Raw genomic sequence first — 27,038 nt, 5'->3', positions numbered from 1 at the left:
AGAGAGATGGAAAGAACAACGAGTAGAGTATGGAAAGTGCCTCTTAGTTACAGTTATATTGAGAGGGACAGAGAGAAAGGGAGGTTTCATGTTGGGGAGGTTTCACAGAAATTGAGTGGTAGATAGATATATAGATATGTATGCAAATACAAAAAATGTAACAGTGAAATTTTAAACAAATACAAAGTTATAGATTAGAAAGTTAAAATTATATTGAATGCATGCGCAAAGAAGAGAGAGACATTTTACGTCACTAAAAGCACTTTACTTGACTACAATGGGATTAATGAGATAATCTGCTATATAAACTCGGGAAAAAAAGTTTGGAAATGTGTGTTTGGTCGATTATTTCTCTGTTGTTACAATGGTACTTGGCATTGTATTTTATATCGTTGGAAAGCTTGTTTATTTACCTTTTCAATGATGTCCAACTTGTAAGGATCATGCATTTGTGGGATGAGCAGCACAGCTGATTATGTGGGTAGCGCCAATGCTAAACAGTGTATTCTCCTGTTGGTATTGACTCTTGTTTTGAGTTATTTGGTGGATTGGATGATTGAACTCTCGATTAGTAACAAGGAACAACATCGGCATCAACACCTCTAAATCTCAGCAATGATGTAAACTCTACATTTTTTGTTTCAATACCTAGCTCCGAAGTTACAAATGTGTTCTGTTCAATGTATTTAGATTATTAAATGTAGCCTATCACATGTTAAGCATGTTTGAACATTTTACATTCTAGTCTTTATTCTTAATTCTCTACAATGTATGGGGGATGTATAGATCTTAATAAAAATAACGTTGGACTGCCATGGGGAGCTGCTAAGGGAGCAAAACGCTTTAATTCTTTTACCGGCTCAAAATCACATAGGCTATCCTTTTTAACAATATCACAGTTAGTTCGAAGGGATGTGTTTCAATTCATGGCATTTTCAAACAGTTCTGACAAGCTACAATTACGTTTCAACAAATGTACTGTTTGGAACAACAGAAGAAGCACAAAGCCTACAGTTTATTGCGTGTAAACCTGTCCAGAATCCACAGCGATATTCCCATCGTTTTACATTGTGATCTCATCTGTCGTCTTCACTTGGCTTTGTCAATGTTGCTTGTCCCTCCTACCTTTCTGACAAACTCCATATCTTTCCATGCCATGATTATAGATGACCTCAGCCTTGCGATTCAATTCTACTCGGCTGTACTGTTCAAACCTTCCAAAATTCCTTTTAAATCAACATTGATGCAACTCCATTCCTTGGCCATCTAAGCCCCTGGCCATCTGCATGATGCATTGGGCTTAGACTACTAAGGATGACCAGGTTTCACATAATTTACAAAAAGCAGCTGCTATATGTAAACACAATAAGAACACTTTGTTAACTGAATATTTTATCTTGGGCCACTGCAGAATGTTGGTAAAGTTAAAATATCATCGGTATCAGCCATACCTCACTATTGCGTAAGGTAAGCCCAAGAGTTATGTTCATAACATATCATCCATACTTCACTATTGCGTAAGATGAGACCAAGAGTTATGTTCATATTGTACCATTCATTTGATGTTTTGCTGTATGAGCTGACACCAACCCCTTCATAGTTGCATAGTCTTTGAATTGATACAAGACGCCTTCAGCACGAGCTTTGACACTTTCTTTTTTGACAGGCTCAACACATACACACATACCCTGATTAACAATATAACAGTCAGTTCGGATGTTGTTTGGGCATTTTAAAATATGTCTGCAGTTATGCGTCAACAGTTTGTAATGTTTATCCCTTGGAAAAGCGCTCCTAGTGCACAGTGTCTAGAACCTGCAGCGATATTGTTATCTTCACATTTGGTTTAAATTGCTCCAATGCTGTTTACTAATTCACTTTGGCCTGGCTTGGCCCACTAAGTGCCTTTGACCACACCTTTCTGAAGCATCTTGTTTGTGTAACAGTGTGAATGCCTCTTTAGTTCCCAGCAGCCATTTGACTCTGACTAGGGGACCATTTCTGAAAAACACCCTTGAACTTTCTACCCCGTACCCCACATGGGTACATCACCCATATTAACCAATCACAGACTTAGTCGGATAAATATCATCCCACTTAGTAGTAACAAATGACTGAATAAGCGTAATTACTATTAACCAATGACTGACCACATATTAACATATATCCAGTGACTATCTGCGTAGTACCATACAACCAATCATGTTGGGCCACAAGGCACAACCACTAGATTTTCTTGAATATTTCACAATCCACAGTAGGATCTCCTGGTTCTTCAACGGCCCCAAGTGAACAACATAGAGTTTTACTCTATTTCAGCTGCTCCAAGGAGTAATGCCATTTACATTTACATTTAGATTTAGTCATTTAGCAGACGCTTTTGTCCAAAGCGACTTACAATGGAGAGAACAGTCAAGCTAAGAGCAATAAAAAACATGGTGTAACAATAAATACTACTTTACATAAGAATTAGAAAAACGACCTAGAAAGGAAAAAGAAGTGCAGGAATGTAACTGCTGAAGTGCAAGTGAATGCCAACCCATTTCTATCTAACAGAAGAGAGATGGAGGGGCATCACCATGCACCCCTATGAGAGAGTCTCCCCATGGGCTGCCTCGGGTCATACCTGACAAGGGCTCCCTGGCTTTCACCTTGGGGACCTCCTGCACAGGCTCCTCCTCAGGTCCCTGGGAAGACGACTGGTCCATTCCTGACTCCCTCTTGTGCTTCCGACCAACCAGCTTCAGGAATGAGAGGCGCTTGTTGCTCTGGTCATCACTGTCTGAGCAGAGGTCTGTAGTGGGCAGGCTCTCTTTGCGCAGACTCTCTCGACATCTCCCAGCAATGCTGTGGGGGATTGCAAGTTTAGAAAATTAAAAATAACTCAAAGCGATCAGTGATGAAGTGATGATAGTGAAAGAGTAAAACACCAGAAATCAGGAGTAAAAATTAGCTGTCAATACGAACCAAATTTTTCTCTCTCTTATAGTGTGACCCTTGCCCGCAAATGCTGATCGCTGTGAAAACATTGTTCCTCATCACCATAACCTACTGCAAGTACATATACGCATATTAGGCAACCAAGCTCTGCCCACTCACTTTGTATCTTTTTTTCTCTCTCCTAGTCTAGACTGTCTCCACTGTGGGATGCTGCTGTAGTCTCCCCACCTGATATACTTGCAGAAGCCCTCTGCCTACACCTATCCATCCCAACCACACTGTCATGTATTCATTCTACCCGGCCCATGATACATCTACATACTCTGTGCTAGCCTATTTACCCGCAACGTAAATAACTGCCACCATCGACATAGTTTTCTCATAGTTTTCTCTTTTCTCTTGTAATAGTAACCTTACGAGCACACTGTATACTGAATGCTCTCTCCCCATCTTATCCACCATTCATTTCGTATGAATCATGTATATACCATCTTTATGTCTGTATGTATCATGCACATTTGCCACATGTGTGCTAGCATGCTTATCCTGTTTCTGATTATTTACCCTCCCTTTCTCCTCCCCTCCTGTTTTGGTGCTATATAAATAAAATGGAATTTAATTGATTGTATGGAAAAAAAAGAACAATTCCGAAGATGTGCCGTCGGGCAGTTGGTATTTTCATTCCAAAGGAGAAGCGACTTCTGTGTGGTATTTTTTGATCTTGTGAATGACTTTGGAATTAAAATTGTTTTCCTAACTACAGATATGTATATATATGTATATACTGTATATATATATATATATAAATGAACAGACGAAACAGACAGAAACAGACAGAAATTACGTCCTTTCAAACTTTCTCTTTTCTTATTCAATTATTTTCATTCTTCATTCTTTCATGTATGTGAACACTGGTCATGATGCAGAGTAGGCTATGTCACACATAGCTAATGTTTCACACAACATCCTTGGAACAAGAACAAGTAGGCCTATACAGGTAACATTTCAACACCACATTTGCGAATGTAAGAAGGCCGTTTTATTTAGTAGCGTTACCCTGGAATATTGTTGTCTGAAGGAAGTTTATTTTGATAGCCTAGTTAGGAAACAAATATATAGGGTAACCTCACTAATTATCATGCTTCATACTCAGAGCCCAAGCAGGGGCTTCGAAAGGGGGCGTTGCTTCCCCTGTTGGCCCATACATTTTTGCATGTTCAAATTACATACATTAAAAACTTGCCGGTCCAAATGTCCGGTAGTAATGCTCATACAAAACATAAAACATATCCTTTCAGGACACTTGTGTTTTAACCAAAACAAATAAACAGAAGTATATCTCATTGAATAGCGTATTTATTATACTTCTACTAGGAGAACATCAGCGGCCAAAACCTTCTGTTGGTTTGTTTGATATAACATGACAAAATAAATGCTCAGAGGCCGAGGCTAATTCACTTCACTGGGGGAGTTCTGTTCACCCAAATGTTTTGCTGAGGTTGAAAAATAAAAGATGTATAAGATTCCTCTCTTCATAGTGCCATTTCTTTGATTATAATCTTGTTTGGTTGCAGACTATAACCTCCAGCATAGGCCAATAGGTTATGACAGATATGGTTTGCAATATGGTATGCAATAAATATGGTGTCTGGTGTCAGAAAACAATGCATTTCTATGGGCCTTTTCATCTCGGAATGGTTAAAAGTGTGCGTTTCTAAGCCATAATTGTTCCACTTCTTTAGTTTCACATCTATCATTGCTATGCGAGACAGTTTGACAGTTTTTGATTGCATAAAATTTGAATCATTTACTGTCAAGCAACTGTGAAGATGCACTTGCAGCCCACACTATGGCAGATGTGTATGATTTGGACATTATCTTTCCATGTTGAATGTAGTTGTCCAACCTACATGTCAAACTGTCCACGCTGGGATGACATGCCGGTAACAGTCCAATTGATTTGAAGACGTTTTCAGTCATTTGTCAACTTAGGTATAGCCTATATTATAGACCTATACATTAGATTTGTGTTGGTTCTGTAAACCACAGTTTGAATCTCAATAACGAAAGGTCTACTGACTGGCCCGTATTTTTAATATAGTCATATAGGAGTGGCCAGCCCTGGCCCTGCATGCAGGATCCAGGACAGAGAGTCTGAGAGGATGGCAGGATCTTTTCTTTCAGTCCTTCAATTCTATGAGCAATTGTGTAGCAGTAATCACTTTAATCTTAAAGACATTGTAAAATCTGATTGCTTGAATTAATGACTGCCAATGTTCAACAGTAAAACAATAAAAAAACGAAGGTAGTATTAGTTGCAGGAGCACAGTGCTGCATGCCTGCCTGACAGTGTCTCGGCCTCACCGTAGTAAGAGGTCATACGGTGCTGAAAGGTGTCTTGCACTATATCAGAGCATTGCCCTATCTCAGATGCTCTTCATGCTGGGATCTGTTCGAGCCATTCTTGTCAGAAGTTTTAAAATGAAGAGCATTTCATGACCAAACAGAACATGTGAAAGGTTTAACATGGTAATGGTAAACTTTCGTTTACAAAGCTTTTCTTAGGGAAGGTAAGATGACGACAATTAACTTGAGCAGACTCCGAATCAGTCAGCTGTTTCCTGTAGAAAACGTCAGAAAGACATGGCTCATGGATGAGGCCCAAGTAACTCTAATGACACATCATGTCTAGACAAAGGGCTTATATTGCCCTCAGGCCCTCTAGACCACCTAATGACTTAACCTCCAGGGTAGCACTTACAAAATCACCAAAATAAATAATATAGTCATTCAAATAACTGGGTAATGAGGAGAGATAACTTTTTAATACATGGTTTTCAAAACACATGGATAGTAATATAATAACTTTCAATCTGATGACCAATCAGGTCAATAATATATTTTTATATTATAAGAAAAGTCTAAAATGTATAATATAAACCAATAATATAAATTTAAATCTGATGGCCGATCAGATATCAATCTCAGCGAGACTTCCAAGTGTAGCACAAAACCAAACTGTACACCGTCCTTGTAGAAATGTCTGCTTGGCCATTTGTCATCTGGGATAAACCACTGAAACCACACTGTCAAAATTACAAAATACTGTTTTTGTCACACCAAATAGATTAACTGTTAGTATCTAAAGAATTAGCTTCGCCTAGCCTTAGTTAAAAACCTAAATAAAGAAATGTTATGACCAACTCTAAACTATGACTTAAATCATATTCAATTTTACTGATTAATATTGACAACTGATGACTTGCTTGTATACAATGTTTTACATATACATACATATACATAGCATATGTGTGTGTGTGTGTGTGTGTGTGTGTTTGTTTGCATGTGCTCACCGTAGCAGGCTGCCCTCTGAGCTCCTGCGGCCCTTCTTCTTTCTCTCCGCTGGGGAGGGGTTTCCAAGAGAGCCCTGAGGGGAGGGAGTGGCGCTGCCTTTGGACCTGCCCGACATACGTAGGCCCTTCCCTAGTCTGCCCAGGGTCTTGAGTGGAGACACTCCACGGATACGATCCAGTGTTCCCTTAAGAGAGCTCTTCGCTGATCCTCCACGCCGCACCTCGTTGGCTTCATTCTCATCCTCCTCATCATCAAAAGGGTTGCGGTCGTGGGGCACCCCACCCTCCAGGAGGGAGTCATGGCGACCCTGTTGCCAGCCCTGCTCAGATGCCTGCTCCGCAAAAGGGTTGGCGTCCAGGCTCATGTTGTGCAGAATGACCTCACCACATGTGCTGCCCAGCTCAGCCTCAGCGCTCAGCCTGCCTGGCTTCAGACGAGTGGGGAGGTTCTTAAGGATGGGCATGCCTGTGTCCAGCAAAGAAGGACTAGAAACACAGAGGCACAGACATTTAAAAGCTACACATACCATCCACTGTAAACATCTATCATATAGTTCATCCATACAAACAAGACCAGTAAGACCCACACATCAGCTATTAAAAACACTGTGTAACACATGTTGGTTTTGACTATTTCATTTCATTCAGTCACTGACACTGTGGATCTTTCTATCTTAGGCTTTGGACCCCTTAACCCTCTTCAAGAAAACATGTTTATCCTTTTCCACACACTTCCTGCCCCCACAAACCAACTAGGATATTTTCTGCTTGTGACGGAGGGACAATGCTGAATCACTTCCCTTTCTCACACTGCTGTGTGTAAATGAGTGCTTGCTAGGCCTTGATACAGCCTCCCAGGGAATCAACAGAGGCAAAAATAGTCCTAGCAGGAATTACAGCATGGTTGAGCTAGGACTATTTTTGATTGGCAACCACATTGTGAACAGATAGCTGGATTGAGTAGTGATGTTTATAGTGATAAGTCTAATTTCAGTGTCTATAGTTGCAGTTGCAGCTGCAGTACTAACAATTGACAACAAAGTTGTCAGAGTTTGAAGTCTAATAATCTGATTGAACTATTAATTGTCCCTTCTACAGCCCATTTGAAATAGAAATGTTAACAATGGCAGACATCACCACAAGAGGCCAGCTCTAAATGGCTTTATTCCATAAAAAAGCGTAATAGGAACAACAGAGTGAGTGACAGAAGCAGTCCTCTCATGATATATGTGTGCTGGCACAGATATATTTGTACAGGGAACAAAGAAGGAACACCACTAGTGCACACACAGATACGATTCAATACTATTCAAAACTATTATGTAATAGTAAGTTATGTAACTATTTTAAATACTTCATCAACGTAATGTACCGTATTACATTTGATTCATTTTTTGATTAGAAGATGAGAGGTGGTACAAATTCAAAGAAGAGAACTAATCAAAAACAACGCTCAAAATTTGAGTGTTGTTTTTGAGTGTTGTTTTTGATTAGTTCTCTTCTTGTAATCGCCCCCAAAAAATTATTAATAAATGTAATGTATTACAATTACATTTATTTTGTAATTTAATTACGTAACTCCACTATGGTTATAGTATTTAGCAGACATTTTTGTCCAAAGCAGCAGACGCATGTAATTAGTAACTTGTTCCATTACATGTAATTAGTTACCCCCCCGACCCTGTGTTGCTTAGATAGTGAGATATTCATGCCATGGTACCTCTGTCCCAGTCTCACTCATCTCCCTTCCTTATACTATAGTGAACACCACAACAGTATTTAGGGTCTAAATGTGGCTATGAGAGTACAGAATTTACTATATATACACCATTTATGTATATATATACACGTTGAGTACGTTGGCGGCCTGCTTTCAAGACTCCCTCGATCCTGGCTCTGTGCAAAGGGGACTGGTTTGAAAAAAAGTATTGGAATGTTGGCAAATGACCAAAAAGGACAGAGTCTCTGACATTCCCTGAGGAGTCAAAGTGACTCTAATAAACTCCATGTCAACAAGGCCCTGAAAATACAAACAACATGGTGACAATGATGAAGAGTGTGAGGCCGTATACATCTGCTGGAAGGGCAAAGGGTTATGAGAGGCCAATTAAAAACAAATAGAAGGCCTAATTCATTCCATTCTTAGCACTTCATCTCGAAAAAAATAATTTAAGTGAGGACCATTTTGGAGCAGCTTCTCCTGTAGCAATCCATGTTGGCTAATCTGTGTGAAGTGTGTAGAGCAGTGACCTTAGGCAATCTAAAGGCTTTCTAAACCCAATGAAATAACATTACCCAGGAAAAAAGTCCATTGAAAAGGAGATCTCATCTTAATAAAACTCAAAATGACAGAACATCTTTTTAGCAGAAGGTAGTGTCTGGCATTCGCACAGTTTTTCAAATTGTTAGTTAAAGAGGTGGTTTATGCTCATTTATGTCCAAATTCATGGCATATTATGGTATTTAACTTAGTACTAGTTGTAGAAGAAGGTGCCAACTGCACACTGCCATCTACTTTACAGTGATTCTGAAGCTGTGTTAATTACACTGTAGAATTAGTTTGCTTCTATTGACAGTGGTCATATCAGTGTTTCAGAAAGAGGATACATTTTCACTTGAACTGCAGCTAAAAAAACATTATGTACAGATTTGGGATAGCAATTGAGAAAGAATTTGGATCTACTTTCTTGGAAGTGGGCATAGTCATGGAAAACTATAGACAGAAAAGTTGGACAAACTAATGGTATGCCTTATCTCCCAGCTGGATTCTGTAAAATTGATTTGCCAACTGTCATTTCGTTGGCAACTGTGATCTGAGCGCTTCTGACGTCAACATACACTCCTCACACATCCAGCCTACAGGATGTCTACAATTTTTTTTTTTATTGTTTTAGCGTGTTTTATACAATCGTTAGTGAGGCTACAATCGACCAATATATTAATTTCTGATTAGACAAGAGGCATGCCTTAATTATTTGACGACGTTCACTTGGAATAGGCCTATTTATATAAATGATGCATTTGAACAGTCCTGTCTGAAAAGAATGCCATGGAGAATTCTGTTGGAAAATAACCAGACATGACATTTGTCCTCCAAAAAGTAAACTAATGAAAATGTGATGAAAGTTTTGGGGCCTGACAAACCTTGCTTATGAATAAGCTACTTCAGTGTGGTTAGACCTTGATCTAGAAGTGCAGGGTTAAATATTGACGTCTACCAAGAAGCAGGGTGTGTGATTATGGAAAAACACCAGGTTTATGGCAGCTTTAGGGTAGGTCATATTCCACCGTCTACTGCCGTTTCCAGGTCTACTAATGATAAGGATAAAGCAAAATTTGTTAGCTGTGTAAAAAATCATTTGCCAATTACATCAATCTTTGTGAACTTTCAATGCTTTAAAACTTAAACCAATGAAGGTTTGTCAGGTCCCAAAACTTTAATTTAATTTTCATTGGTTTACCTTTTAAAGCATTGAAAGTTCAAAGAGATTGATGTAAAAGGCACCAATGCTACCTGCTCCATGGGGTAAAACGTGTCTGTCAAGGAGAACATAATAGGGAATATTTAAAGGACGAATGTCATATCTGTATTGTAATGTGATGTAATGTAATGTTATTTTCCAACAGAATTTTCCACGGCATACTTTTTTTTAGGCAGGACTGTTCAAATGCATGATTTATATACATAGGCCTATACCAAGTGAACGTCATAAAATAGTTCTGTCCAGGATACCTCCACTCAAGGCATGCCCCTTGTCCAATCAGAAATGAATAAATTGTTCGACCGTAGCCTAACTAACGGTTATACAAAACGTGCTAGAACAATAACATTGCTTATTGTAGATGTCATGTAGGCTGGATGTTATAAACAATTTTCAGTTCAACTCACGGGCAGTCAAATCAGGAAATAGCTGTTTGACCGCTGTAACAAGTTACGTGTAGCCTACCGTTGATTGACGAATGCATAGGAGTAAAAGCTGGTGAAAGGCTACTCACATTACCCATTTTGGCAGTTCGATCCTTACAACGCGCTCAGTAGCCCAATGTCAGAGTGATAAAAGAAATCCAGATGAAAAGACGTTAACTCTCTATGTAGACTAACAAGGCGGCAATGCCTACCAACCCCGTATCATCAATGACCAAGGTTTTGTCGGAGTTTGACCTCCAACGCTGGTACTTTATGACTCCTGCACACCGACGGTACGCCTACTATGACACGGGGAGCGCTGGACGGTGCAAAAAAACTTCCAGTGCCACCTTTTTATGGTGTTTTATGGCTACATGACATTTTATAAGACGAAATCGCCTAAATAAATAAATAAAAATACAATTCAAGAAAATAAAAAACATACAGAATATAGTTTATCACCCTACTTTGTCATAATGGCTTTTTTTTATCAAAGTTGTCGTTTTTCTGTTCATTGGTCTATGTTTCATTTTAAAATATCACATTTTGTACATAACCTTTGTACAGTAGGGGGTAGGCTAGCTAATGCAAATGTCTGTTTATAAATATAAAATGTATCCATCAAAATAACAAGATTTACAATGAATTCCAACCATGCTGGGCAACTTTCCCCCTTCCTTCTCCCTCTGCCTCTCCCATGTAGGACCTTTACCTGCAAATGCTGATGGCTGTGATCTCCTAACATAACACACATAACATCTCATATCATCTCCACTGTGGGATGCTGCTGCAGTCTTTCCACATGACATGATCAACCTATTAAGCACAAATTCTATTCTGTTTATAATACATACCAGCCTATTTACCCATAATATAAATAAGAGCCATCGCTGGCTTTTTGTCCACTATTAATGTAGTATATTTCATGGATCTACCATCTTTAATGTTCCATGTAATCATGTGTGCACCGTGTACATGTGCTGCATGTGAGCTCATGTGTTTAATCCATCTGCTTGCACCTGATTCTCTCTCTCCTCCATTACTTCTGCCCTATTTTTAGATCTTTTGGGGTCCAAATTTGTACTAAGGACAATTAATAATAGAAATTGGTCCTGTATTGAGTTAGAACACTATAACCGGCAACTGCAAAACAGCTACACAATGTTATCCCACGGGGCACACCAAAGTAAACTGTTGTTTTTCCACCACTGATTCATAATGTCATTATAAGTGTCTGACTACATGGAGAGGATCCCTACAGAGACTCTCTGTCTTAAAATCTAACTTAACCATCTCTTTACTTTCTTTGTATCTAAACTGTATATCATCTTTCTCTTTCTTTCACTCTCTTTCTCTGCCTGTTTCTCTATCTATCTATCTATCTATCTATCTATCTATCCATCCATCTACCTTTTATGTCCTCATCACCCTCCCAGTCTCACATACTGTATCACTCTTTCTCTTCCCAAATCTCTATCTTTCAATCTATCAGTCTTAACACACCTCTCTCTCTCTCTCTCTCTCTCTCTCTCTCTCTCTCTCTCTCTCTCTCTCTCTTCCTTTTTGCCTCCCTTCTCCTTTATCAGGCTCTCTCTGCATGCACTGAATTGCGTCAAATCTTCTAATCTTTTACTGATATTTAATTATTTTGAATATTTTGGGTCTTGTAAATGGCACTTATGCTATGTTCTTTCTATACTTCATCACGTTTTCATTGTCTGTGTTTATTTAGCCTATCTAGCTATTTGTGTATTTTGCGGAGCCCCTAAAGTCCTGTAAGGAGATTTTTTATCTTGTGCGCACAAGATAAGTCTCTTGTGGGAACAGGTTCATTATCTTGTACGCACAAGATAATAACTTATTCCTACAAGATACTTACTTGTGTTCCCAAGATAAAACTTCATCATCTAATGTCTCAATCTGTTTCATTTCTTTGTCCTTTAAGCCTTCCTTGGACGTTGTCGGTCTTTCTCTGCATGCATTAAATTGTTCTAATCTTTAAATGTATATTTGATTTGAACTTAATCCTTTGCATGCACTGATATTCCTTCAGGACATGCAAATCTAGTATTTATTTAGAATTTTGCTTTTTTTTGCATTTGTATTTCCTTTAGGAAATGCAAATCTTATTACAGTGTATGCAAAGCAATGCATTGAGCTGTTAATCGCTGGCTTTTTTGTTCCTGTTATCCTGTGAGTTATTCTTCCTCTTTTTTGTACCTTTCTCTGTTATTAATTCAGCTCAAACCACTTAACACAGAAACTTCGTTTCAAACTTTGTCGCGTAGGTCTTCAGTAGGACACTTCAGCCATGCATTTGTCATTTATTTTTCAACTTAATACTTTTTAAGATATTAAGACTAATACAGTTTCTCCCATATACTTACATTGGGGCATTGTGATATCACAGTAGCATAATTAAACTGACATGCACCTCTGTTTGAATTCAATTCGATTTTATGTATACGGTGCCAAAACAATCAAATTGTCTCAAGGTGTGTTACAGTGCCCAGGGCCTGAACACCTGCTCCAATCTGAAGGCCCCCTTTCTTTCAGTCCCTGTCCATATAGGCCTAACTGTATAACAAGAAGAAAAGAGGCACCTTCCATACACTATTGTTTTTCTTTTTCCATCTCTGTATCCGTCTATTTATCTATTCCTCTACAACTACTCTACACTCACTCCATTTCGTTGTATCACTCAATTTTATCTCCTTCTTTCTATCTTTACTCTCTTTACCCTTTCTTTTCACCCCGACTCTTTCACTCTTCTTTTCATTTTTCCTTCTATTACTCTGTCCATCAATTCCCACTCTATTCTTTTCTTTTCATGTCAGCTTTCTCTGACTCTTATTTGACTCAGTCATTCGCTCTCTTTTATCAGTCAATCTATCTCCCTCTTTCAGTCAATCTATCTGTCTGTTTTTTATTTCTTTTTCTGTATCTTATACTATCTAACTCCTCAATATTCATTCATCCTGTTCTCTGTCTCCATCTTTACACACCTCTCCTATTCCTTTTCGTCCTCCTTTGTCTCTCTCTGCACTCCTTGAATTGCATCCTGATCTTTGACTTTTCATATTTATTTTAACTTTTGCTTTGCATGCACAGGTACAGGTACAGAAGAATAATAAGAATTAGATTGCATTCGCTTCAGGATATATTAGTGCTTTCAAAGAAAAATGAATAATTAAAAAATATACAGTCAAATACTATAACGGTGTGTAATGTATGCACACAGAGAGAAGAGCACAACAGTGTGAGGGCAGTTGGTGTTTTGTTGGGTTTTTAGATCTTCATTGAAGTCTCCTCAGACAATGGTTGGTGAGTGACTGATACCATCTAAACAGTACATTAGGCTATAAAGATTTGGCAAGAACAGCTTGTACTATAATCTGGAGGTCTGTAAATTACTGCAATTAATGCCTTTACTGGGGCCTCAAGTTGTAGTCCTTCCTCAAACCACTTAAAACCGGATTTCAGGTTAGGTAGGTAAAATGTAATCAAATCCATTTGAGTTATACAGTATTGGTTATGCCACTAACAAACTTTAAAGTTGAGGTCTACGATTCTACAGAGAGAGAATGAGGGAGTAAAAAAGAAAGACAAAGAAATTAAAGAGAAGGAATAGAGAGAGAGAGAGAGAGAGAGAGAGAGTAAGAGAGTGCATGAGTGAAAGAGACAGACAGAGAAATTAAAGAGATTGATAAGTTAGAAATCAGATAGAGCAAAATAAATAAAGAGACTGACAGAGTGATAGAATGATAGAAAGGGAGAGAGTGACTGAAAGAGAGAGAATAAGTGAGTGTGTGAGAGAAGAAGATAAACAAATTAAATAGATGGGGATATTTGATATTAAGATAGAAAGAGATAGATTGATTGATTGATAGAGTGACAGAGAGAGTCACTGAAAGAGGGAATGAGTGGGTGAAGGAGATAAAGAAATGAAATAGATGGGAAAGTAGGATATTAAGATAGATAGAGTAAAAGATAGATCTATGAGGAATGAGAGAGAGAGAGGGAGAGACAGAGAGAGAGAGAGGGAGAGACAGAGAGAGAGAGTGAGAGAGGGAGAGACAGAGAGAACTGCAAAGACTGCAGCAGAGACCGTTGACTGTTGATAATTAACACTTATAGAATGTTGAGATCAGCAAGCTTTGCAAGCACTGTAATTAATAATACTCTACAACTGATTTATAGACCATAAGCTTGTAAAGAAACCTATATCTATTCACTATACCCTTGGTGTGAAGTGTCTTCAATACATTCTTGTTTGTGCCTAGGTCTAGTGCAGATTGTTACTGGCACAATACAACACAGACTGTAATGTGAAATTATTTTCTCACTTTCCGAAGTTCTTTTTTGTCTGTCCAAACTCTCCTCATGCTGAAAGAAGGGTGCCACTGCGTACTGCATTCCAAAGATAAATCATATCTACTGTATCATATCATGCCTACTCTACTGTATACCTTATACAAACTACTCAGTATCATATCTAATACAAACTACTCTACAGTATCATATCTAATACAAACTACTCTACAGTATCATATCTAATATAAACTACTCTACTCTACAGTATCATATCTAATACAAACTACTCTACAGTATCATATCTAATATAAACTACTCTACAGTATCATATCTAATATAAACTACTCTACTCTACAGTATCATATCTAATATAAACTACTCTACAGTATCATATCTAATATAAACTACTCTACAGTATCATATCTAATATAAACTACTCTACTCTACAGTATCATATCTAATACAAACTACTCTACTCTACAGTATCATATCTAATATAAACTACTCTACTCTACAGTATCATATCTAATATAAACTACTCTACAGTATCATATCTAATATAAACTACTCTACTCTACAGTATCATATCTAATACAAACTACTCTACTCTACAGTATCATATCTAATATAAACTACTCTACTCTACAGTATCATATCTAATATAAACTACTCTACAGTATCATATCTAATATAAACTACTCTACTCTACAGTATCATACCTAATACAAACTACTCTACTGCAGTTCACCCCAGAAAACGTAATTGATTCGCTTTGATGTAGTCAGGGTTTCTGAATGAAGTTTGGAAATCCATTTGTTTATTTCAACAGTTATTAGTAATAAAGGTTACCACCAAATGTGGGGGTATCAAGATAGATATACCTCCTGGTATAAAAAACATTGGAGTAGCTTACAGTGGATGGACTCCTACCCTGCTACAAACATTACTAGCTGAGACGGGCATTGGTCATAACCAGCATGAACTGATATCTTCCAGTCTCTATTGTCATAAACAGTCGGAGTTGACATGTCAACAGAGGCTGCCTCCACGTGCCAACTGGCCCTTTGTCTTTTGTGATCCCAAACAGTCTGGAAACTCCAGTAAGCATTTCAGGACTGAGTTCAGTGCCTCTCAGCTCTCACCTGAGCACCACTCTGGTCATATCACCGTCAGAGTTTTCTTTGCTAAATGCTCTCAAGACTACAGCGTGTGTTTTTCTACACTTCATGTATTTATAACGTCAGTATATAACACAACTTTACGGAATAAGTTAATTGACAGTCATCTTAGAAAATATCATTGATAAGAGGAATCAGGGTCAACACAGTGAAGTTGACCTGTCATTCACAATCCTACATTGTGTTATTGGCCAAGTCTGGGGACAGGCTTTATATGTCTACTGATGGTGGCTCTCTGCTCATATCAGCCTGATACACAAAACCCATACATATGATGGTCAGCCTTCTGACACACTTACTCAAACACAGCAGTATAAGCACAGCCCAAACACAGCAGGCAGGAGATATGGTCTTTTACAGTTATCAGTAAGATACCAAAATCCAATGTTGCTTTATACCTTACCCTAGTGGACAAATGGGTCTAATTAGTCCTGCCAAATGGATTACCTTATCTGCATTAGCAAAGCAGTAGGAGGCACACATTCACATTGTTCTGCACTTTGTCTAGCCTACCTTTAGTATCCTGGTATGGATACCACCTATTCCGAGTTTTTGTCCACATTTTCATTTAGCGAGATATGATTTTGTCTCATGTATGTCACTTCCTGCAGTTATTCAGGAGTGGGAAGGTCGCAGGTACAAATAACAGCACAGGGATAAGAGATGGTTTTTTTTGTTGATAAAATGTAAAGAAGCAGGGGTGATATACAAGACTGATTAATAGGGAGATCTGGCTGAGTTCATGTGAGATTGTGGCTGCCATCCATCTGCAAATTATCTGAAGATATCTTGTTTTAGGCCTAGTATTCAGAGTGATGAAATAGATACCAATTTGAACCAGATTAACCTTAACACAGATTGGAACTGTGATTACTAGTAAAGATATTAACATATTCATGTATACTTTATATTTATTTCAAAGAAATAAGAACCACAGTAAAAAAACAGAACTAGTCATGTCATCAAAAACACTGGAAGAATCTAAAAATATCAGAACGGGTTCTCCCATTCTTTTGAAAAGTAGTCTATTCCACAACCGGATTATGTATCACGTCAACAGAAACCCACACAATTGGGAAAATGGCTACGAGGCAACATAAAGAAGCTCAGCAGCTCCTGGTCCAAAGATCAACTCTTACCTTTCTCAGCACATGAGAATGTTGGATCTGTTAGACGAGTGGCATATCGAACTCCTTTGCTGTTACTGTATGAACTGTACCGCTGGCGCTCTGGAGCCAGAATGAGCCTCTGGACAGGCCAGACTGGGACTACTTCCTGGCAGGCTTGTTTTGTAGCGGCTGGTGATGCTTTTTTTCCTGAGGAAACAGGCCATCCCCTTTCCTCCTGCACCCCTGCCCCCAGCGCCTGAAGTCCTCAACTGGAAGACTTCCTTTTGAATACAGCCAAGTTAGTACAAGGATGCTGGCTTTGATAAACTCGATAATGCATTTTATAATTCCAAAATGGTTTCAGAATGGAGGAACTCTGGGACAAGGATGAGTTAATCATAGGTGTGAATACAAATTATGAAAAAGATTGCACACATTATACACATAGGGCCATATTTTCACACATTATACACATAGGGCCATATTTACACATATTATACACATAGGGCCATATTTACACACATTATACACATAGGGCCATATTTACAAAAGGTGTTTAGCCTGCATTTTTCTGGTCAACCTCTAAGCCATAAACACTTGTTAAACATAGCTTGTACGCACACAGCTAAACAGCGGTGATGAGTGTGATTTCCGAGTGATGATCCAAACCTGTTTAGCTGGCCACATTTAACGTAGTCGCACAATGATAAGTGTTCAAACTCACTCACCTGCTGCATTGGCTCTCATTCTATTGGCTGAGCCAGACCTGTACGTGTATTTTGAACAATACAAAAACTAAATGTGTGTTACCTTTGCTTTTGAGCATCAGGGCAGAAGGAGTCCAGTGGAATATTGAGTACTTTGATGACCTCTACAGGTGGTTACTGTGTATGTCTGTCAACAACAAACCTTTTCACGAGACCTTGCTACTGTGGATGTTAGATCTTTGTGAAAAAAATGTATGTGCATAAACACATGTATAAATCTCAAAGTCATGTGATGAGGGCCAGGAAGCAGATCATTCTGGTTAAAATGTGTCAGACAGTTGTGTTAAATTTAGAGAGACAGTACATTTAAATGCTTTCAGCCAGATGATACATTGACTGATTCAATCAACTTGTTCCATTCTTTCAGTACATTGCAATGTGCTATGCATGAGGGAATTTTTGTAGGCTATGGTCATAAAGTGTTTTCAGTTCCAATAATAAATTAGCTTGGAGGGTCCACAGTTGTAATGTATCCAAGCTTTCACCATGGCTATGGAGGTAATAGTAAGGGAATCTAAATGGGTTGTTGGTGGTGAGAGGCTGCTTGCCTGGTAAATTGAAATTGTGGTGCTTGCAGTTTGGGCTTTTTGAGGCTGTGGGTTTTTGGCTTTGCAGGTGGCTTTTGACTTTGTATGAAGTTGCTATTTCAGAAGTGGACAAATCTGAGAAAATGAATCAGGCAGATAGGAAATGGCTTGGGGTGCCATATTGTCTAAGTAGTGGGATTTTGGAGTTACCAATGACCAGCTTGGTAGAAGAGCTCAAATGTGCTATAACCAGCCTGGAGATGACTGACACAGTTTAGAACCCAGGACCCAAGAACACTACTCCAACTGTGAAAACAGGGAGAAGCGGTTCAGCAAGTATAAATGTGGGTGTAATTGTGCAAAAATAGCAGTACTCTCCTGGTCGTCTCTGGCGAAGGGGGGTGAGCCGTACCGTAGTGCAATTAGCTCAGCTCATGCCCAGACCGAAGGACTGCCAGTGCTGTGATTGCACTATTTCAGTTTGGTATGCAGGGCAGGAAAGGGTCTCACGAGACCCTGTATATACACATGAGCACTTTGATCATATTTCTACACTTATTTGTCTGTCCTGTAGAACCATTAGAGATACAATAATTCTGAAATTGCTGGATGACATCGACACCGTAAAGTATTGTATTACTCAAGCTTGATTTTCCATGTTTGTTTTGTGTGCAAAATCAGGTGCTAAGGCCTGACTGCTTGGCACATCAGAATTGTAGTTTGACCCAACTTTTCATTTGCATGTAGAAGAGTTGGCTTGAAATGAAGCCTCATCTGATGCTTTTCCTGTAGTAGCATCTAGTTGTGAAACGTTTGTCACTGACAGGGCCTTTTTGGTTACTGTATGTTTTTCAACTTCAGATTTGGAGAATTTCCCAAATCATATACTGATGTATGCAGGAAAACGGTTTGCAGTTGATTACAACTACCACAACCACCGCTTTCCTGCACGTAGTCGTGATGGACGCAAGATGTCAGTGTTTGTTTTAACAGTTGTGTACTACCAAAAATAAATCATTAGTTCTTACCTAAACAGTTGTGGAATTGTGCAATTACATGACTAGTGTGGTATCATGAGAGGCTTTACCACTGAGCTGGGTGTAGGGCAGTGCGTAATTAACAGGAAAGAGCCGGCAAAAGTGCTTTCAAACGAGGATCAGGTTTATTCACCAACACAAAGTCTTTCAGGAAGCAAACATAAAAGTTCTTCAAAGGCAAAAACATAGGCTTCATAAAGTTGCTCCTCACTTACATCCTACCCACTGTAGTTGCAGCTTAAAGTTCCTCCGTCCAGGTCCTTCCCGGCTTGGGGCTAGCCTTCCCCCTTCCGGATGCGCTTTAGCAAGCGCTTTAGCAAGCGTTTCCACAACGGCTTCACCCGCACGTCAAGTGCTCTCTGTTCTCCCTTCTGGCTCTTCCTGCTCTCGTGGCTCGCTCTCTCACAATAGGCACCACCTGTCTTAAATGCTTCGTCCATCAGGTGCCTTAAGCACCTACACCTGGTTGGGTGCTGCTGCATTCTGGGAGATGTAGTGCCACTGGCAGCCATCTTGTGGTGTGGCAGCCAGACCTCCACACGGACACCACACCCCTCTGCTAGCTGGCCCACCGTGATGCCACACTAGGCACAGACGGCACTACAACAAGAAATCCAAGTGCTGGAGTGTATATGTATTGAAGGAGACCAAAGGCTACAACTACATTCCAGACCTGCAGAAGGACATCCTTGCCGAGAGGCTGGGAAGTGGAATGGGCCTTCCCAGAAGACAGAGTCTAAGGCCTGATGATCCCAGGCGCTTGGGTTTGCTGAACTTGACAGGACTCAGGTTTCACGGGGAGAGGGTGGTCCCCAAAGTGAATGCTAAACCATTCCATTCTTTTACCACTGTGTATATATTTGTAAATAAAAATAAATGTTTGTTCTTATATGTGTAGCGCCTGTAGCCCTAACCAGCGGTGCTAGTAGAGGCACTAACCTCCACCTAGGTTCGGGGAGTGATATGCCTTAACTAACCCACAAAAAGAAGTTGATGTTGAGTTGAAAAGTTGGCACAGTTGGCGACAGGGGCAAGAAAAACTCCCTGTTAATCAGGAAGAAACCTTAAGCCAGTGTTTCTCAAACTTTTTCAGACCAAGGACCACTTAGCCAATAAAAAAAAAACTTGCGGACCATCTAACTAAATAGTATATCCCCGGAACAACAGGCCTCCAACCCAGACCGGGCGCCAGACAATTGTTAGCGGCACATGATTTTTGGGGGTGGGCTCTCCTTTTTTACGTACCGGTAGGCTAGTTATAGATATGACAATGCACTAGGCAAAGCATCTGGAACCCTGCTCCATGCCTGACTTGGTTATGTTACAAACTATAGTTCGCTCACAGCCTCATACTCCCATCACACACTCAGACAGGCCAATGTATCACACAACACAACCAATAAACACAATGATGCGCATACCGACCACGCAACCGCAGTATTTCACTACCACTACCACTAAAACCGACTGGCATTAATATAGCCATCATAGTAGTCAACTTTTCATAATTAAGAGTTGTCATTATCCAACGTCACACAACACAGAATATAGTTATCATCTTGCTGTCTCTGCAGCGGGAGAAAAAAACACTGTTTGAATGCAGCTCCGCGGCAGGATGATGCCCAATGCGGCTGAACCATCTCGCCGTTGCACCTTCTCCTTGTCTGTGTCAGAGGCTTTCTCATTTAATTTTCTTTTCATTGTCCCTGGCACCAGTCCATGACCTTGTTAATAGATTAGGCAACTCTTTAATGGATTAGGCTACTACTGACTGTGTTCTCTTCGTTCTGAGTTGTATGTTAGAAATGTTGCAATAATTTACTTTTGGCCGTCGTAGACCATTACGGGGCACTGGCGGACCACCAGTGGTCCGCGGACCACACTTTGAGAACGCAGCACGTAAGGGGGACCCATCTGCTTGAGGTCGGCTGGGTAGAGATGGGGGGGGGGGGGGGGTTGGCGTGTGGCAGAAGGAGAGGGAGAACAAGTGGTAAATGTAACAGGAGCAATGTTTCCACATCTATCAGCATTTGGGTCACGCTATAAGAGCCAATGCTTTGTAAACTGTGGTGTTGTGCACCTTCAATGTAGGTCTGTAGGCTGAATTTGCATAATGACAAGCAGATTTGTCTTTAAAAGAGACTGAGCAGGGGGCAAGTTTAATTTTTAAAACTTGGTTTCTTCATTTTCTTTTCTAAGGTTACAATGTGCTGTTGACTTTCAGAATATGCTAAAGTGAAAGCCATCTCATTGATGTCTCTTTTCTGTTGTCTTCATTTGCACATTTGGCATTGAGGTAATCAAAAAGTAACGGAAAGTAATCAAGTTACATTACTTTAATATTGTGATACTTGGATTAGGTTACTGAACACAATTTTTAACAGGTAATCAGTAATTGTATCGGAATACATGTTGAAAGTAATCCTCCCAACCCTGCATATGAGTAGACACTTCTAAGCACCAATTAAACACTGATGTGCTCAATGGAAAACACTACTATGATAACTAAAATAAAAAAGGACAAAAACAACTAGGCTGCATCCTGTTCTTGCTTAAGAACTCTCTGAAACAAACATGACAATATTTTATCATAAATAGACCTACACAGTGTTGTGAAATGTGTGCAATGACCACAACCTTTAACTCATGTGCTAACTCCCTAAAGCTGAACTATAAACAAATTTCCTGCTTTAGACCCATATTTCGATTCTAAACTACACTTTCTTCAAAACACTACACATAATTATCTGCTTTAGCCCAGATTTCAATTCTTAACCACACTTTCTTCAAAACACTACACACAATCCTCTTTATTTTGCACACTTCATCAATGCCAAATCTCCTTGTGTTCACACACTGCCATTCAAATGGCAAAACTTCCATTTCCAAGGCTGATGTGCAATGTGCAATCAAAGCTTTAGCAATATAAGGGCCACAGGTGAGCTCCTGGTTTGGAGAACAATGGATGGCAACATTAAAGTGAGAGGTGATCAGAGAGGCAGATGAGTGAGAGTAAGAGGAGGATGAGAAGGAAGAAGGAGAGCCATTATCTCTGATGAGATTCGGGCCACTGTGGTCGACTATGTGGTCAACCATGGTTTGGCCATGCAGGAGGCTGGCCAGAGGGTTCAACCAAACATAAGCCGCTTCTCAGTTGCATCCATTCTCCGGACATTCAGAAGAGAGAATAGGTAAGAAACACTACTATGACAGGAAAACACTAGTTTGAATGCTTTATCAGGAGCATTGTATTCTTGTTGAGTATTTTACATGTACTGTATTTGTATATTTTGAAGAACTGAAAGATTACCCCGGCGTGGTGAGAGGGAGCGTGTCTTGACGGCTGAACAGGAGACTGCAATAGTCAATATGGTTCTGAAAAATAATGCTGTAACAAATACAAAGTGCAACCATTGATGACAGACATATGACAGACATATTCCTCAACATCAATACAGTGAGCCTAGCCACAGTGGGCCGTGTTCTAAGGCGGAACACCTTGAGAATGAAGCAGGTGTACAGGGTGCCTTTTGACAGAAACTCCGACAGAGTCAAACAATTACGCTATGAGTATATGCGATGGCCATATGGCTCCTGAGGCATTTGAGGGCTGGATTCGCCATTCGCCATTCGCCATTCGCCATACAAAGGATACTTCCCCCGCTGCTTGGCCACAGAGAACATTGCCTGTGATGTCGATGAGGTCCTGTGGCCAGACAGGAACCAAAGACAGGTTGCAGCCTAGTTTTTTTGTCCTTTTTTTTTCTTTCTTGTTTTTTTTTTTTTTTACTGTACTGGCCCATTTTCTATTATTTGTTCTGTGCAAATAATTTACACATCCAGTTGGGTTTGCTGTGATGTATAGGCTACAGCACTTTTGGAAAAAATAAATAAATATTTTTGTTGTTACTGTATATTTGTGTGTTGTTTTATATTTGGGTAAAAACATTATACAGTTATATTTTACAACAGGAGTAAGCGTACAGTAACACTATACATGAAAAGGCATAATGCTCCTGATAAGGCCTTCATACTGGTGTTTTCCCATTCAAGTAATCATATTAATAAACAATTAATAAGCACACACCAAACTTGACAAGTATGTATAAACCAATGGTATTTGGAGTCCTTACTCTTCATTAAACAATACTGATTCCTTTTTAAATAAACAAGAGTTTGCAAGATGTTCTTCAGAGGTGAAGAGGTTGAAGGAGGCTGTTTGACGCTGGGCTGCAGTACCATGGTTGGTCAGCAGGGGGTGATATGGATTGATTTGGTTTATGAATCATCGTACATGCTGATCAGTTTGCCCTAGTGCCGTGTCTCCTTATGCATGTCCTCTGCAAATATGACTAAATAACAGATAAAGCTATGGATGGGTATGGATCATCAGGTTCATGGGGCCCAAGTAGGTGATCCATCATGGGAAAGAGGTTGTGCAGCTGTGCAGGAACAAATTGGAGAGTGGACTGGGTGATATAGTGAGCTGACTGCTGAAGTTACCATTTATTACAGAGTGAATGTTGCACAATTGCAACTTGGCTACGAATTGAAGTAAATGAGAAGGGAATTTATTTTAGTTTGTGGGACTGCAACATCTCTCTCAAGACCTTAAAAGGTATTTATTTTAGTTTGTGGACTGCAACATCTCTCTCAAGACCTTAAAAAGTATTTATTTTAGTTTGTGGACTGCAACATCTCCCTCAAGACCTTAAAAAGTATTTATTTTAGTTTGTGGACTTCAACATCTCTCTCAAGACCTTAAAAGGTATTAATTTTAGTTTGTGGACTGCAACATCTCTCTCAAGATCTTAAAAAGTATTTATTTTAGTTTGTGGACTGCAACATCTCTCTCAAGACCTTAAAAAGTATTTAGTTTAGTTTGTGGACTGCAACATCTCTCTCAAGACCTCAAAAAGTATTTATTTTAGTTTGTGGACTGCAACATCTCTCTCAAGACCTTAAAACGTATTTATTTTAGTTTGTGGACTGCAACATCTCTCTCAACACCTTAAAAAGTACATGTTTTAGCAGCAACATTTTGTCAAGATTTTAAGATGTTTTCTTAAGACAATGGCAAAACTTTTTGTGTCATACCTTTCTTTCCCTTTTTCTCTTGATTAATCTTCCACTCTCTATCAGCCACTATAGGCTCATTCCTCTACACGTTTGTGGCTATACCCATGTCTTTTTCTTTCTTCTTTCTTTCTTTCCTTTCTTTGTCCATTCTCCTCTCCTGTTCCATGTCTGTGCCCATACTGTTCCCCAGGGCCTGCTCCCAAAGCGTACTGCAGCTGAGATGATCTGCAGGAGACGCAGGAAGTTGATGTCATCGTAGCTTTAGCGCTGTCCAAGCTTGCTTTGCTTGAGAAGCTCGTAAACAAAGCTAATTTCCATCTGCCTCTTCTCCGGTAATGTGATAAATAGTTATTTTGCACAACAAATACAATCACAGATAAATAAAAAGAATATGGTGATCTCTGGCCCGGATAAGTAGCATGACCAACATTCCTGGACACCGGGGGCCAAAGCTAGGCTACCTGCCTGCAGTGCTAAGGGCTTTGGTGATCTCTGTGCAGAGAGGCAGAGAGTGCTCACCTTTGCACACACCAGCCTGCAGACCTACAGTCCACATCTCAATAGCAAAACAAACTACTTGGAAGGTTCTGCAACACTGTAAAACACTTGTTTGAGAGAGGAAAGGGTGCCTGGGGTCAAAGTTAAATTACCTTTCTGCAGTGCCCAGGGTTTAGTTGAATAGTGAAATGGTGTTTGTACAATGATGAGCACTTCTCCCCTATCTTCCACTCTATCTCTGTTTCTCACCCTCTCTTTTTCCATCCATCCATAACTTTCTCTTTCCATCATCAACTATGTTACTGTGTTCAGAGGTTGTGAGACTTAATAGCATGTGACCTTCTTGTGTGTACAGAGATCAGAGGAATCCTGAATGATGCCAGCAGGTAAACTTGGCCACAGGTGCTAAGGAATGTTTACTATCCCTGTCATTCAGGTGAGGGTTCAGCTCCAGTTTGCTTTGGAAGGCACTCATGAACTTAGTACAGAATGAAGCCACCATGACAAAGAGTTTTTTTTTCCTCATCCAAAGTAATAGTCCTACAGCAAAATATGACTATCTACATGTATTCACCATGCAGACACCTTTACCCAGACTGTTTTGTCCAAACTGACAATACAGTACAAATATCAGTTTGCGTGTTCTATTATGTTTCCGAGTAGATTCTCTTTATGATGGAACATGTGTTTAGTTATAGCTAAGTATTAACTTCAAAAGTATTGTAACGGGCATGAGGTAGCAAAGCTTCCACATTACGTAGGTAAGAGACTTTCAGCCATTCAGTCAACTTTCCTAACTGAAAAGCTCCCGAAAGGGCTCCTCCTCTTCCGCTACGTAGCCAAGATGGCGCCCGTTTAGGGCGAGTAGTGTCCATCGTTTCACACTGCATTTTTTTACCGTTTGCAGTGCGCCATCCGGGTACTTTAAGTGTCCTGAATTCTGCTGGTTCTGTCAGTGTGAACGCCCTAAGCACTGAAAGTCAGTGTTTGAAGTGCACAAGTGCGCGGTAGTAGACACGGCCTTTGAGTTACTCCCATCATACTAGGCGGTTAAATAATGGGGTAGAACTGTGTAAATAAATTCTGACTTAGAAACTCGTGTTTTATGCCACCCTTTTGTGTCCCGTGTTAGCATGTGTGGCTGTTATCATTTCAAATGTGTGTTATGCTGTAATGCCTGTGTGTTAGCCCCTGTGTTCGTTAGCGTTATCTGTGCACTGTCAATGTCTTTGTGATGTCTAAGCTAGACCTGCCTCCGATTTCTCTTAGTGTTTCCTGTCTGCACAACGTAAGTAGCAGCAGTTCATTTTCATCACTGAGAAACCATCTAAATCAAAATGACTCTGTTTTTAATACATATTATTCGATCTCATTATAATCTTATTAATTATTTTAAATTCATTTATTATCTTTTTTGGTATATTATCCTATTTTCTGCACTTCATTAGCACTTCTATTACTATTACTTTGTATTATTGTTGTTGTGACTGTCTATACTATGTTAAGCACCTTGAGATTTCTTTGTATTTTAAAGTGTGCTATACAAATAAAATCCATTATTATTATCATTATTATCTATTGATGTAAATAGAAGTGAATGAGAGCACCTGGAGCATGGGACAGTGTGACAAAGACTGCACCGCAAAACAATCCATGATTGAAAAGAAATCGGTTGATTGAAACATTATATTATTATATAACTTAGCCTATTTGATGGTAGTTTAAAGCACTGCCCCAGCCATAGCATGATTTGGCTCTCATGTTGCTGTAGTTTTGAGTTAATAAATGCAGCCGTATGTTTTTTAGAAACATTTTCTTTGCTGACTTGCTAGCAGTGAACCCAATGACGGAGGACTTGCATCAACATATTTTAAACGCATTTTGAAAGAAAGAATGAATGTTGATCAGATAAATACTGAAGCAAATGTGTTTCTTTGTTGCTAACTCATTATATGCACCAACAGTAACCCAACCTTGGTTTTTACATGCTCTCGTTATATCTTTGAAACTCAGCCTACCTTACAATGTAAGATTGACTCTCCTGGTCCCTGTTGCGTCACACTCCTTTTAAAACTGTCTCTGTGTCATTTATTTAAGTCTTTCTGAATACTGTAGAGCCAATCCTGTTATTAGAGGCAATGTCTCTGTGAGACCGTTCCTCATGTATGTCTTTAAATGTCTGAAGCAGCTGAATGACCTTTCCACCGAAGCAGTTGAGGCAGGCATCGTCACCCCACCCATCCTCAAACCTGCATCTACAGGGTACCAAACCAGCCATCTCAACACCAAGTAGTTAATTCAATCTAAAACAAAATTTTACGACAAAAAA

General features: G+C 39.5%; 1 protein-coding gene across 3 annotated transcripts in view; it reads right to left on the bottom strand.

The window, feature by feature from the left end:
• Positions 1 to 16,946, bottom strand: part of exoc3l2b (exocyst complex component 3-like 2b) — a 40,562-nt gene extending 23,616 nt beyond the window's left edge. Inside the window, exons 1-3 of one of the 3 annotated variants that reach the window (XM_031573237.2) lie at positions 16,832 to 16,946; positions 6,294 to 6,779; positions 2,627 to 2,847 (exon numbers count right to left, since the gene is read on the bottom strand). In XM_031573237.2, the coding sequence (XP_031429097.1) occupies positions 2,627 to 2,847; positions 6,294 to 6,757 (685 nt within the window). In that variant the 5' untranslated portion in view covers positions 6,758 to 6,779; positions 16,832 to 16,946. Of the gene's footprint in view, positions 1 to 2,626; positions 2,848 to 6,293; positions 6,780 to 10,289; positions 10,463 to 16,831 lie in introns of those variants that run through there. The other 2 variants (XM_012828072.3, XM_031573238.2) reach the window with 2 other exon arrangements.
• Between the last annotated feature and the right edge of the window lie 10,092 nt (positions 16,947 to 27,038).

This window comes from Clupea harengus, chromosome 9 (assembly GCF_900700415.2).
Source record: "Clupea harengus chromosome 9, Ch_v2.0.2, whole genome shotgun sequence".
Lineage (NCBI taxonomy): Eukaryota > Metazoa > Chordata > Actinopteri > Clupeiformes > Clupeidae > Clupea > Clupea harengus.
This window is presented reverse-complemented; position numbering and strand designations above follow the sequence as displayed.